Raw genomic sequence first — 14,168 nt, 5'->3', positions numbered from 1 at the left:
GCTGCCTGCTTGGGTCCTATCTGCAGGAAGGGAGAGCCTTCTCAGGAAGGGGCAACCGTTTTGGTACCTTAGACCCGCTAGTGGGTCAGGAGGTGGTTACTCACATGAGCCAGGGGCACCTCATGACGGCAGTTTACAAAACGTGCCCTCAGCTTCCTGACCCTTGGTACAAATCTCAGGGGTAGACGGTCCGTTTGACAGCTTGGAAAAAGTCCCCAAGGAAGGGCTTGCCCAGTGAATGGGGGTACAAGCTGATCCCGTAACACGGGCTCCGGGACCCAGCCCAACGTGTGTGGAGGCGGGGGGTGTCACCATATTTGAAGAGAATTGTCTCAGTCTAGATCAGCGGTCTCAGCCTGAGGTCCCCGAATGGCAGCAGCAGCAGCACCTGGGAATTTGTTAGAAAAGCAAATCCGCTGGTCCCACTCCAGACCTACCACGTCAGAAACTCCGGGGGTGGGGCCCAGCGATCCGTGTTTTAGAAAACCTGTTGGAGAACCTAAGTCGGCGGTCCAAAGTGACTATACCCCCTCGTTTTCATGAAACAAGCTTTTGTTTGGGAATGTTTTTTGGTTTACATAAAAGTTGCAAAGATAGCCAAGAGTTCCTATATACTCTGTACCCGGCCTCCCCTCCCCCATCATCTTCCATTTTCCATGTACATTTGTCAAAACTAAGAGACTGACATTGGCAGGTTATTAGTGAGTAAAATCCAGACCTTAGTCAGAGCTCTAGTTTTCCCACCACTGTCCTTTTTTTGTTCTAGGATGTCACACTCCGTTTAGGACCACATTCGTTTTCAATTTCAACTGGTCACCTCAGTCTTCGTTCCCTGGGACAGAGAATGGGTGGGAGAGCAGTTATCTTTGTTACTGAGCTGGGGAAACTGAGACTGGAACACACCTGGTGACCTCAGGTCACCCCAGAAGGGCGATGACAGCAAAGCCTGCCTCACTCTGCACCCTTCCTGCCCCTCTTCCTTTCACCCAGGACTCTTATTTTCAGAAGTCCCTTTGGAATGTCCCGCCTGGCCTACCTCCAACAGCCATCTCAGACCCTGGGATGCCCCTATTAGAGCAGGCCCAGCCCTGGGAGAGGTCCACCCCTGCCCCATTGCTTCTTCCCCTAGATTGAAGGGCCGGGGCAATGTGTTGGTAATTAACCCTGGCTTGGGCAGATCAAGGCCCTGTACAGAAAGAAACAGTTATTTGCCCATGCACAGCCATTTGTGACTGATGAAAAATGCCACCAATTCTTTGCAGTTTCTCCCAGTAAGAGGTGTAGTCTGTTTTGCCACTCCTCGAATCCAGGCCAGTCATATGATTTGCTCTGACCAAAAGAACTTTGCAGAAGTGATGTCTTACCAATTCTGGGCCTAGAACCCAAGAAGCCTTCTAGCTTCGCTCACTCTCTTGGCACTCTGACGCCATCTAAATAAGCCTGAGCTGACCTGCTGGAGAGACCAAGTCTCTCCTGGGGAGGACTAAGTCAACCAGGCAACAGCCTGCCAAATGCCCGACAAGTGGATAGGGCTATCTTAGACCATCCAGCCCCATCCAAGGTTAACAGCTGACTGCATGCAGCCTCAGGAGTGACCCTGGGCAAGACCAGAACTGTCCACATGTGCCCAGCCTAACCTGCAAACCCACAGAACTACAGGCAAATGAATGATGTGCTTTTAGCTGTCAAGTTTGGGGATGGTTCGTTACACGGCAAAGACTAACTGATACACAACTCCTCATTTCGACAGTTCTGTTCCCTGCCATCTAAACTTTCTTTGCAGCCAGGGGTGGGAATGGTAGCCGGTTTGGGCCAAGGAGACCTAACGGAAAGATGCAGGGGGACAGAACAGGAAATAGGCCTCCGAAAAAGGTTTGGCTTTATGATAGAAGTTGAGAGTGGGCTTGGCCCTTCCTCCTCCCCCGCACCTTTCTTCTTCGAACGCAGCCATGATTCCTGGAGGTACAGCTGCCAACTTGGACCATGAAGTAACAAGCAATAAGGGAGAGGCCAAAAGGAATCACAGAGATGTGAGCTCTACCTTCTCTGGGGTCCTGCACCCATACCGCCTGTCTCCAGAATTCATGCTATGTGGACGAACCTCTCTTTGTTGAAACCACTGCAGCCTAGGCTTTCCTCTCCTTGCAGCTGAATGTATCCCGCATACTGGGAAATAACACAGACAAAAATGCAGAAGGATCCTTGTCCTTGGGACTCTGGAGCCAGGAGTCTGTAGCTCTCCAAACCCATCTTCTTTTCCATCCCATTCTCTCAAAAATACCTCGAGGTCAAAGATAGGACCCCATTTTCACAGGAGCGGGATCTGGGGCTCCCACGCTGTTCGGGAAGGAGTCCAAGGCCTTGCAGCGAGTGGAACAGGTGCTCAGAGTCAGACCTCCCCCTCAGGCACGGAGAGGCACCCCTGTACGCTTTCTGCATGGCCCAGCCCGCTGGAGGCCAAGTGTGTCTTCTGGGACCTTCGCAGGGTTGGCAGGGGCCACGGTGGCTGCTATTGTAAGTCCGGCGTGGAAGCGCCCAGGTACACCCTGAGGTCCGAGAGGGTGGACTGGACGAGCTTGGCGGGGATGGTCTCTCGCTGCAGCTGCCGGTAGGCTGCGTAGCGATGGCAGCCGCCAAAGGAGTAGAAATAGTCACCACCCTGGGCCCCTTTGATCCAGAGGACGTCGATAGGGGGGACGCTGTCGGGATCCTCCTGGAGAAGAGGGTACAGGGTCAGTGAACACGGCACAGCACTTGGTGGTTTGCAGAGGAGACGCTGTTGAGCTCCTACAGGGTGCTCACGCTGGCTCGTGAGAGCCAACTGTTAAACACTCGGCAATTTGGGGAGCTGCTTGTCACCAGCTCGATAGCTTGAAAATCAGCCACGGTGGTTTATATCAGGGAAACGAGCCGGTGCCACGAGTCAGGGCTTTCCCCCCTGCTAGAGACCAGGTTGTTACACACTTGTGTTTATCGTTATACCACAGACACACGATCTGTTGGGCCCTGTTCTAGACTCTGGGAATAAGGTACAGCCAGAACGGGACGGACACGGCCCCTGCCTTCATGGGGTTCCAGTCCCGTGGGGCGGATGGAAGGGAAAAGTGAGTGTTGGCGTGATGAATGCTAGGAGGACGGTGACACAGGTCGTGGGTGGCCACGGGGCCTCTCTGAGGTGACAAGGGAGCAGACATCGAACACAGAGGAGCCAGCTTGGGAAGAGAGACAGGTGCAATAGTTTAGAATCAGGGCCCGACTGCCTAGGCCCAGGCTCAAATCTCAGCTCTGCTACTTAACTGCTATGTGATCTTGGACAACTAATGTCTGTGCCTCAGCTGTCTCATCTATCAAATAGGGACGTCTTAGAGGGAACAGCAAATGCAAAAAGCCAGAACAAGTTCACCGCGTTGGAGCCACGGGCAAGGAGGCCAGTGTGATCAGAGTGGACACGAGGTCAAGGGTACAACAGGTCAGAAAGGTCAGCAGGAGCCAGACTGGGCAGGTTTGTTTCTAAGAGCAGTGGGTAGGCCCTGGAGTGTTTTATGTTAAATTTTTTTTTTCAACGTTTATTTATTTTTGGGACAGAGAGATACAGAGCATGAACAGGCGAGGGGCAGAGAGAGAGGGAGACACAGAATCGGAAACAGGCTCTAGGCTCTGAGCCATCAGCCCAGAGCCCGACGCGGGGCTCGAACTCACGGACCGCGAGATCATGACCTGGCTGAAGTCGGACGCTTAACCGACTGCGCCACCCAGGCGCCCCGCCCTGGAGTGTTTTAAACAGCGGAGGGTGATATGATTTGATGACCATTCTAGGAAGCTGTCATGAGAGCAGGCTCGGTGGGGTGGGCAAAGTCAAGAGCAGGCGAGACCGAGGTGAGGCCTTAGCAGGTGTCCAGCAAAAGACGCTGGACAGGGAAAGGAGGACAGGTTTGGGACATGGGGGCAGATCTGAGATGCACGGGGTGATGTAAGGAGAAGAGAAAGAAGAGAACCTTAGTTGACTTTCTGTTAGGGCCCCGAGCAGCCAGTGCAGAGCAGGTGGTCCTTTGAGTAGGGAGAGCCTGGGGTGGGGTCGAAGGACTGGGCACAGTGGGGAGACCACATTAGACAGTGCCCATGGGTTCTCTTTTTTTTCATGCTTATTTGACAGATTTATTGATACATTTATTCCACAAATGATTCGTAAGCAGTAATGCCCAAGGGTTACAGGTTGGGACTCTGGAACCCCAAAAAGCCTGAGTTTGAATTTCAGAGCCTCCCCTGAGCAGCTAGCGGACCCAGAGCAAGTAGCCTTGCCTCTTGGAGCATCATTCCTCATCTGTAAAATGGGAGTGGGCCCTCTATAGGGCTGCAGATGAACAGTCACAGAGCTGATGCATGTGAGGCACAGAGCACAGTCTGCCTGGCAGTGGGGCACTAATGAGGGGCAGTGTTCTGGGTGGGCAAGGTGCTGGGGGCATGATGGTAGGTGAGCAGCATCACAGTCCCCTGAGACGTCCATGTCCTAATTCCTGGAGCCCGTGAACATGTTACCTTACAAGGCAAAAGGGGCTTTACGCATGGAATGCAGCTAAGGATCCTGAGATGGAGTGATTATTCTGGGTTATCCAGATGGGCCGAATGTAATCACTGGTGTCCTTGAGAGTAGAAGAGAAAGGCAAAAGAGGAGGTCTGATGGTGCTGGCTTTGAAGATGGTGGAAAGAAGCCATGAGCCAAAGGATGTGGGTGGCCTCTAGAAGCTGGGAAAGGCAAGGAGAGGGATTTTCCCCGAGAGCCTCCAGAAGGAATACAGCCTTGCCGACACCTTGATTTTAGCCCAGCGAGACCCATTTTGGACTTTTATATATTTTTTATTATTTTTTAAGTTTATTTATTTATTTGGAGGGGGGAGAGAGAGAGAGAGACAGAGAGAGAGAGAGAGAGAATGGGAGAGGAGCAGAGACAGAGGGAGAGTGAAAGAAGATTCCAAGCAGGCTCCACACTGTCAGGGTGGAGCCCGACGTGGAGCTCAAGCTCACAAACCAGGAGGTCATGACCTGAGCCCAAACCAACCAGCCGCTTAACCAACTGAGCCACCCAGGAGCGCCCTCCCTCCCCCCATTTTGGACTTTTAAACTACAGAACTATGAAATAATACATTTGTATTGTTTTAAGCCACTAAGTTCCTGGTAATGTGTTACAGTTGCCATAGAAAAGGAATACATGTGGTTAGTATTGTTTTAAGCCACTAAGTTCCTGGTAATGTGTTACAGTTGCCAAAGAAAAGGAATACATGTGGTTAGCAAAGACAGGCTTGGTTCTTGCCCTCACAGAGCATATGCTTCTAGCATGGAAGCCAGGTGTCTAAACAGGCCATAAAAACCCAGTGGGATCAGAGCTATGCTGGTGGGCACGCAGGTGTCTGGGGGCCCACAGGAGGGGGCATCGGGGAAGACACTGAACATTGGGACCTAGAGAGCAAGAAGGAATTAGAAACAGTAGAGATGGACGAGTTCTGGCAGGGATCAAAGCCCGTGCAAAGGCCCCAGGGTGGGAGAGCACGTACATGGCTAGATCCTTCGCGAACGGCCAGGCACCATGCTAGTGGTGAGGAAACAGCCAAGATATGACAAAGCCCCTGCTTCTGTGCATGAGGTGGGGAAGGCAGACGACAAAACACAAACAAATGTGTAAGTTTGTGCACAGAAATAGGTGCACAGAAGTGCGTTATGGAGAAATACTTCGGTTTATAAGGGGAGAACTTGAAAGCCAGGGCTCTGTTAGCCAGGGCGGAGAAGGGGGTGCTGAGGCCTGAACCAAGAGAGGGAGCAGGTTTTGTGGCTATCTGGGGGGAAGCAGCTCCTGGTAGAAGGAACAGTAGTGCAAACTCTAGGTCTGAACACCATTGTGAGGAGCTGTGGAGGTGTCTGGTGGGGCCTTGGGGTCTCACAGGTCACCTGGCAAGGGTATGATGGGGTAAGATGACCTATGCCATGCAGGCCTAACCTGACACAACTCTTTCCTCCCTCCCCCAAAGTTCCTGCGGGGATCGTGTCCCCATTCTTGAGCACCTCAATGCTGGGGCTGACCCCTCAGTGCTGGGGCTGACCCCTGTCCTCTCCCAGTTCCAGTGTAAACAAGTCCCACCCAGCAGACATGACATGTCCAGAGCCACCGACTGTGACAGCCAAAAGTGACGGCACGGCTTCACTCCAGCGAGTGTGGTGGCTATGCTGCGGGGCATCGGGGCCAGTCTGTGCCACTTTCAAAGTGCTTGACCTTGGACAAGTTACTTAAAAAAAAAAAAAAAGCCTCCGGTGCCTCAGTTTCCTCGTCCGTAAAACAGGAACAGTCTCCACCTGACTAGATACAGCACTAGAAACAGCTCCCGGGGGCTGCAAGTGCTATCTTTATAAATAGACTCAGCGATCGTTATTTTAGTTATCTGGTCCAATCTCCTGCCGGCCCAAGTGAGGAAACAGAGGCCCAGAGAGGCCCAGCCCCTTGCTCAAGGTCACACAGCAAATGCTGAGCTCCGGCGGCGCCCGGAACCGGTCCCGTCTCGCGTCCGGGGCGACCTCCCTCCTGCGGAACCCTCCCGCCGGCCGGCCTCCCAGGGGCCTCACCCGGATCGCGTCCACGAGGCTCTGCACCTTAGCCGGGTCCAGCACGGACGGCAGTGGCCGGATAAGCACGCGCAAAGGGACGTTGTGCACCGCGGCGATGCAGCCCGAGTGGATGCTGCCTCCCTGCGCGCCGCCGCTCGGCCCGGGGCCCCCAGGGCCCCCCCGGCCGACCCCGGCCCCGGCCCCCGCCCTGCCCAGCGCTCCTCCGGCTCGCAGCCCCATCGCGCCGCCGCCCGCCCGCCGCGCCGCCTCCCGCGGGCTTTAACCCCGGCCGGGCCGTACCACTTCGCGCGGGCGGCGGGGGCGGGCGCCGGGGCGAGAGCGTGCCTCCCCGCCCCTCAGTGGTCCGGCCCCGCGCTCCCCGCTCCCGGCGCGCGGCGGCCCGCGCGGCCCTCGGGCTGTCCGCCGGGGGGCGCCCCGCAGCCTCCCCTCCGCCCCGCCGCGTCCCGGAGTGGAAGCGCCCGGGCGGGCTGACTCAGGGTGAGTCTGCAGGTCGCGGGGCGGCGGGAGGGGCGCGGCTGACGCACCGGCCGGGGTGACTCAGGCTCGTGGCGGGCGGGGGCGGGGACGAGGGGGCGGCCGGACCTGCGGAGCCAGGATGAGTCGGCAAAACGCCGCAGTGCGCGGCTGCCCGGGCCCCGTGGGAGCCTTTGCCGGGATGGCCAGGGAGGTGATACTAATACCGACAGGAGCCAAAGGACGAAAGCTGGCGCCGGCAGACACTCTTTCTGCACGCTTTGCGTGTGTATTAACTTATTTAAACCTCCAAACAACCCCGCCAGATAGGTGTGGCCATTATCCCCCTTCTACAGATAAGTAGACTGAGGCGCAGCGAGCTTTAACTGATTTGCCCGAGGTCGTGGAGCCAGTTAACGTGGCCGAGCCCGGGTTCAGCTCCAGGCTGCCCCTCCGGATTGCATTTTGTGCTTCACTGCTGGCTGCCTCTGTGCAGCCAAAGTAAGTGTCACGAGGAGCCTTCTGGAATGCTGCTGACAATGTGTGGGCACTGCCCCAGACACGCGGACTGTCTCATCGTATCCTCGCTGCACCACTACGATGTAGGCGTTGGGGCCAGAATTATTGCACTGCTTTTCCAAGGTAGGGCAGCTGGAAACGAAAGTCATCGGAGCCTGCAGCCCCGGGGCCACTTACAGGGCCACCGACACCTGTTTCCGGATGTGGACACGAGGCTGCAGGGGGTGGTGGTGATGGCCTGGGTCCAGATATGCTGAGTGCCAGCCCCACTCTCTCCCCTTCGAAGTCCTCTCTCCCCTCTGGCCCGGGTTCAGCACCCAGTGTTTTCCGAGGCCAGGGGGAGGTAGGCAGAGGCTCCTGGTTTAAATTCCAGGTGTTGATCAGCCGTCTGTGGCAACCTTAGGACTTTGGCCCAGATATGCTTGGGTTTGGATCCCCATTTGGTCACTACCTAGCTGTGTGGTCTCAGGCAAGTTGCTTAACCTCTCTGAGTCTCAGCGTTCTCTTCTTTTAAAATGGTTGTGAGGAGATGGTGGGAACACTTAGAGATAATGGCCAACGGAGGCCAGTGGGGGGGGGGGGTAAGTCAGTGTTTACACAGCAGTAACCAAGGAAAGTGACTGGTTCGATCGTGAACACCCAGAGTGCTGAAGGGGAGGCCATATTTGACTGAGAGCATCAGGAAAGGGTCCCTGCGGCCGAGGCATTCCGACTGGAAAAGGGCTTGGTCTTGGAGAGGGAGAGGGAAGGAGAAGGTGACAGTTTAGGGTGCAGGCTCTGAGGGCGCATTTGAATCGCGGCTCTGCCACCTGGTAAACTGTGTGGCGTGACGTGTGGGGGAGGGTAGCTCCCCTTCGCTTGCCTCAGTTTCCTCTCTGGCTCGCCAGGAGAGTAGACGAGAGTAACACACTAAGTGTTTCGAAAGGTACTTGGCGCATACAAAGTGCCGAAGAAAAGGCAGGCAGGAAGGACATTCCACAGCCGCAGCTGCAGCCTGAGCTCAAGCAAGGAGGCGGGGCGGGTCTCAGACCTGGCGACCGACAGACGGGCCTATCTGGTTTGATTTTCCTCCTCCTCCCCCTGGTTGGCCTCTGCACGGGGGAAATGCAGAGTCACCCTCTTGCCTGGAGAAAACCAGAGACGGTGCGCCCTGTGGGGAGGGGAGGCTGCCGCCCGGGCTGGTTCCTGACGGGCCTGAACTCGTGAAGGGCCCGTCGCGCAAAGCTGTCACGAGTGTGGATTGTGAGAATTCACCTAAGCGTCCGCTGCATCGGCCCCGTGTGGCCACTGTGGGCAGCAGGTTCTTCGGTTTTCGTCCTCTGTGTCCTAGGTTTTAATCCTTGACTTGCCCCTTGCGGTCCTCAGAAGGCTCCTGTAGCTGGAAGCCCTCACATCACGACACAACAAAGGTAGAACTTAGGACGTCCCTCGTTGCTTCTTTTATGAAGAAAGCTTTGCTAACCATTCCTTACTGGTCTTCCCTGCCCAGGGGCCTTTTCCCCCTAACGTTTTGGCAAGAGTTGTATCGCATGCCCATGCCCAATGGCCACGATTGGCGTAGCTTCATTGGCGGAAGTTGGAGAGCTGGCCTCTACACAGTACCTTTGTGTTTCATTTTGGATTCTCCCAAAAGTAGACGCTGGGACAAGGCCTGGGCGCAGGTAGTCTATTTGGGAAATATTCTAGTTACTACCATTGCAGAACAAACCGCTCCAAAATTCAGTGGCATAAAATCACCACTTGGCTATGCTCGCAGATTCTGTGGGTCAAGTACTCAGACGGGGCATGGTGGGGGCTGCTTGTCTCTTCTCTGCAACGTCTGGGCCATCAGCCAGATGACGCAACAGCAGGGAGTGACTTGATGGCTCCGGCTGGAATCATCTGGAGGCCACTTCATTTACACATCTGTTGGGTGGTATTGCCTGTCAGCCGGAACACCTCCATGGCGCCTCTCCATGGGGCCTGGGCTTCCTCATAGCTGGCTTCTAAGAGTGAGTGTCCTAAGAGAACCTGGCAGAAACTTCATGGCCTTTTCCAATCTAGTCTTGGAAGTCATATAGCATTCTTCCTGCAGTGTTCTATTTGCAGGAGCTGTCACAAGTGTCCTCCCTCTACCCCGGCTCAAGGGAAGGGAAGGGGACAGAGACTGTCTCTTGATGGAAGGAATAGGAAGGTTCTAAAAGAGCTTGTGGGTGGGAGGTGTTGTTGTGGCCATCTTTGGAACACACATCTACTGTAGGAGGTGATGCCAGGAAGTAGTGGGGAAGGGAGAAATGCCAATAAAGGGTATATGCTGATGAGCGGGTTAACTGGGTGGGCAACTAGGGCTCACTCCTGCTAGGGACTCTCTGAAGAAGTGTCCTGCATCGTGCATCAGAACTGTCCCTCTGCGGGACAGGGGGCTGAGTATATACTCACTGACTCCTGTCCCTCCCTGGTTGAAGGTGGCCTGAAGATGTGAAATTTCTGCCATTTCTGGTCTCATACACCAGGCGTTTGGGTGTGCAGAGGACTTTCCTGAATGTTTGGGAAGATGAAAGGATTTTGGTGCCATAAGAGGAACATTACATTTTAGATTCCCGCCCCCCCCCCCCCCCCGAAATGCGCTTGTCCATTTCTATGTACAGGATCCTGCCATGTTGCTTTGGTCTCATTGTCTCTCTCTTGTTTTCCTCTCCGTCTTCTCTTTGTCCTTCGTAGCAACGCTTGAGTTTCCTGTTCTTCTCTTAGGCAGGAAGTTGGCCTCTGTCTCCTGCAGCTTCGGTGCCTGCGGGGCATCTCCTTGGGGGCTTGGGACAGTTTCACAGGTACACCGCTTCTCATAGTCACAAAATGACTGCTGGTGCCCATGGGGACAGGCTCCTTCTTCATTTATGTCTTAGCTCAACTCTCACTTAGCTATTATTCCAAAATACCGTAGACTGGGTGGCTACAACAATAAATGCTCATTTCCCACCGTGCTGGGAGCTGGAAGTCTGGGATCAAGGAGGGGTGAGCCCCTTCCCAGTTCACAGACTGCTGTCTTCTTGCTGTGTTCTGGGTGAGGGAGCTCTCTGAGCCTCTGCCCTCAAGGGCACACATCACATTCATGAGGGCTCTGCCTGCCCCCAAACCCCACCTCCACATGCCATCGCACTGAAGATCAGGCTTCCACATATGAATTTCGGGGGGCGGGGGGACGCACACTCAGTCCATAGCAGTTCACGTCCAGAGGAGAGAGAAACCTCCCCCAGCGATGATGGGGTCAAAGCCTTTCTCTTGGGTCTGGTTCGGCTGGCTTGAGTCAGCATTAATAATGTTCCCCAGAGACATGCCATGTGGGAGCTGCTTAAGCATGGGTGCTGGAGCCTGTCACCCACTGGGGTGACTGTGACTGGCGCAGAGGAGACCAGTCAGCCACACCCCTGAGGTGTGCCTCCTTTGAGCCACTCAGAGGGGCTCAGGGATGGGTGGATGTCTGGACAGATGTGAGGTTTGTTGCTGAGGAAGGGAGGAAGTGAAGGCCTGAGTGTCAGTGTCAGGGGCTCTTGGCCCACCTTGGATTTCAGCTGAAGTTGTGGGGGGGGAAGCTCTGTGCAAGCCGGGACTTACCCAGCACTGCCAGCTTCCCAGCCCACGCTCCCTGTGTCGTCTACATGTTCCATCCCTGCGGGAGCTTTGCTCATTCACCAGCACATGCCAGAGATGTTAGGGTGTTCACTGCTGGGGACAGGAGCTGGGGGGGCAAAAGCCAGCCTTCCATTGTCACGGGTGGGCACATTGTGAGAGGTGTTCCAGACCATTTGGAACTTTCCAGACCCTTTGCAGACACCAGCAGTACCCAGCCCTGTTGTTGTAGCAGTGACCTCACTAACACACTCTCTGTCTTATTCCTCTTGCCCGCCCCCCACCCCCCCCCCCCACCCCGGGTTCCTAGGATCACCTCCCAAAGATAGTGCCTGCACTTGAATCTCAGGCTCTGCTACTGGTGGGGGGAGGGGCACAAAACTAGGGCAAAGGGCCAATTTCATAGGTCATCCCCAATAGTTCTTCCTGTTGCCTGGGTTAAAATTACACATCTCTTACTAGATGTGTGACCTTGGGCCAGTCAGTCACCTGTCTGTGCCTCAGTTTCCTAACCTGCAAAATGGCCATAATGATGTCACCTAATTTGTAAGGCTGTTGGAAGAATGAAGAGAGAGGACGTGGGCAAAGTCCTTAGAACAGTGCCCAACACACTGTAAGTGCTCAATAAATATGAGCTGTTTGATTACATTTTAAATTAATAATAGATCTTGAAGGTCTCTCCGTGCTTTTGCACTTCCAGACTAGTCTCAGTGTGTTAGCCAAGATTCTTGTTTGCAAGTGACGAAAGCCAGTGTGAATTAGCTTAATGGAAATGGGGACACTTGGCTCCCTTGACTGTGGGGTGAAGCTGGGCCTCAGGGAAAAGTGGGTTCGGAGATGTCTTCTCTGTCTCTCGCTTGACAGAGGGATTACCTCCACCTTTTTTTTTTTTTTTTTTTTAATTTTTTTTTCAACGTTTTTTATTTATTTTTGGGACAGAGAGAGACAGAGCATGAACGGGGGAGGGGCAGAGAGAGAGGGAGACACAGAATCGGAAACAGGCTCCAGGCTCCGAGCCATCAGCCCAGAGCCCGACGCGGGGCTCAAACTCACTGACCGCGAGATCGTGACCTGGCTGAAGTCGGACGCTTAACCGACTGCGCCACCCAGGCGCCCCTACCTCCACCTTTTGATAAGAGAAGGCTTAGACGAGAGAGGTTTAAAACACTAAAAGTGTAACCTTTCATGGAAAAGAGTCTAGAAATAGGAAATCTGGGGCTGGGTTGGTGGCCCCATGGTCACTAGGGGCACAGACCTTTTCTATCTGTCCACTCCATCTTTTTAGAGTAGGGCTTTTGTTCTCAGATTGCCCTTCTGGATTAAGATTGATGTTCAAGGGTCAGCCTGGAAGGAGGTAGAGAAGTGGAAAGGCAAAAGGTCATGACCCCCTCCTTTTTGGGGGGCTGTCTCGGAACTTCCGTATAATACGTTCCCTTGCACGTGCTTGGTCAGAACGTGGTCTCACGGCCACCCCTGGCTGCAAGGGCAGCTGGGATATGTAGTCTGCATTCAGCGTGGCAATGTGCTCAGCTAAAACTGGAGTTCTCTTACTAAGGAAAGCGAGAAGGGATAATGGTAAGTAGCTAGCAGGTCTTATGACTCAGAGAGGCAGAGAGAGGAAATTTCCAAATTCTAGCCAGATGCCCACATTTGAACCAATCAGCCATGGCAATGAGGGACAGAGACTTTTTTTTTTTTTTTAAAGCATAAGCTGCCATTATTGATTATGACTTAAATGTATGTAGTTCATTAAAAAATAATTACTGGTCGTTCGTCTGCTATCGGCTAGGCATTGTGCTAGACCTAGGGGATTTTATGATGAGCAAAAAAGACACTTCATTCTCAGTCTCGTGAAGTTTATAGTCTGGTGGAGGAGACAGATAATGACCAAATAATCACACTGATTAACAGAAAAGTGTACTGATGGTAAGTGCTCTAAATGAAGAGCATGTGGCCCCTGAGGAAGTGACAATGCAGCTGGGAGATGAAGGATGAAAAGGGGCTTAACTCCTGAGGGTGGCAGTGACAGCAGTTCAGATAGAGTACGTCAATGGTGGCGAGAACCGCTTGTGCAAAGGCCCTGTGGCAGGAGAGAGCAAAACTGCTGCAGCGAGGCATGTGGCCACATGGTTGAAGATTCAGCTAGAATGACTGGAAGAGCCAGGCCAGGTAAGGAAGGCTTCAGAAGTCACCCTAAGCGCGTTCCACTCCCCCGCCCAGGATGTCGTTGACGTGTTTTAAGTAGAGAAGTGGGGGGAGTGGTAGTGACATGATCAGTAAAGATGCTGCATTTTTGAAAAGAACCCTATGGCTGCTGTGAGGAGAGGAAGGGGGGTGGGGGAGGCAGAATGGATCCAGGGAGGCCAGTGAGAAGGCTGGTCCCATTGTCCAGGTAAGAGTTGATGGTAGCTGTGGACTAGGGTGGGGATGGAGAAAATTGAGAGGAAGCTGGCGACAGATTAGATGCTAGGGCAGGGGAGACGGAGGTGGGAGAGGGGACTTCTGGGTCTTTTGGCTGCAAGCTGGGATGGGTGCTGGTGCCATCCTCGGAGGTGGGGAACCCTGGAGGAGAACCACACCGCAGCCTCCGACTTGGGCTGGTCTGCGCGCTGTTGGGATATTGGGAGTGGAGGTGGCCTGCAGGCAGATACGGATTTGCAGCTCAGAGAGGAGGTTGGAATTGAAAATGTGAATGTGCACATCTGCTTGTGGGTGGAAACTGAGGCCATGGGTGTCATGAGCTCATTCCCCCCCCCCCCCCCCGAGGGTACAGTGAGAGGAGGAGAGCCTAGGAGAGAACCCTGAGGAACACAAACCTGTCAAGAAGGAACAGGAAATGAGTTTCCTTCCTTGGGTGCCGATACGAGCGCCTGCAAAGTTGCTAGATGGAGGACCGGAGAGCTGAGCCCCGGAGGTCTTCCTCTGGGAGGACTGTGAAAAGCAGAATGGATTGTTCTGCCAGTTGAGGCGCTGAGGGC

The 14,168-nt window shown here is 54.2% G+C and overlaps 2 protein-coding genes across 3 annotated transcripts in view; one reads left to right on the top strand and one right to left on the bottom strand.

The window, feature by feature from the left end:
- Positions 1-534: 534 nt before the first annotated feature.
- SRXN1 (sulfiredoxin 1) lies at positions 535-6,855 on the bottom strand. The gene is made up of 2 exons (XM_086701891.1): positions 6,610-6,855; positions 535-2,713 (listed from the first exon to the last, which is right to left on the bottom strand). Exons 1-2 carry the CDS (start codon positions 6,829-6,831, stop codon positions 2,510-2,512), a joined length of 426 nt encoding a protein of 141 aa, XP_086558017.1. The 5' UTR covers positions 6,832-6,855; the 3' UTR covers positions 535-2,509.
- A 103-nt stretch (positions 6,856-6,958) lies between these two features.
- Positions 6,959-14,168, top strand: part of FAM110A (family with sequence similarity 110 member A) — a 138,142-nt gene continuing 130,932 nt past the window's right edge. Inside the window, exon 1 of one of the 2 annotated variants that reach the window (XM_086701888.1) lies at positions 6,959-7,089. The gene's annotated coding sequence lies outside the window, so the exon portion shown is untranslated. Of the gene's footprint in view, positions 7,090-7,197; positions 7,708-14,168 lie in introns of those variants that run through there. The other variant, XM_086701887.1, reaches the window with a different exon arrangement.

The sequence above is a fragment of the Puma concolor genome, chromosome A3, assembly GCF_028749965.1.
Source record: "Puma concolor isolate L17-30 chromosome A3, mPumCon1.1.hap2, whole genome shotgun sequence".
Lineage (NCBI taxonomy): Eukaryota > Metazoa > Chordata > Mammalia > Carnivora > Felidae > Puma > Puma concolor.
Note: the sequence above shows the minus strand (reverse complement) of the source record. Positions and strands in the feature narration are given on the sequence as shown.

What these genes read in the sequence shown, in the direction of transcription:
- SRXN1 (XM_086701891.1), bottom strand. Translation starts at nt 6,831, where the DNA reads ATGGGGCTGCGAGCCGGAGGAGCGCTGGGCAGGGCGGGGGCCGGGGCC. An exon ending in GCCTCGTGGACGCGATCCGG is followed by an intron (nt 2,714 to 6,609) that starts GTGAGGCCCCTG and finishes CCTCTTCTCCAG; the next exon opens with GAGGATCCCGACAGCGTCCC.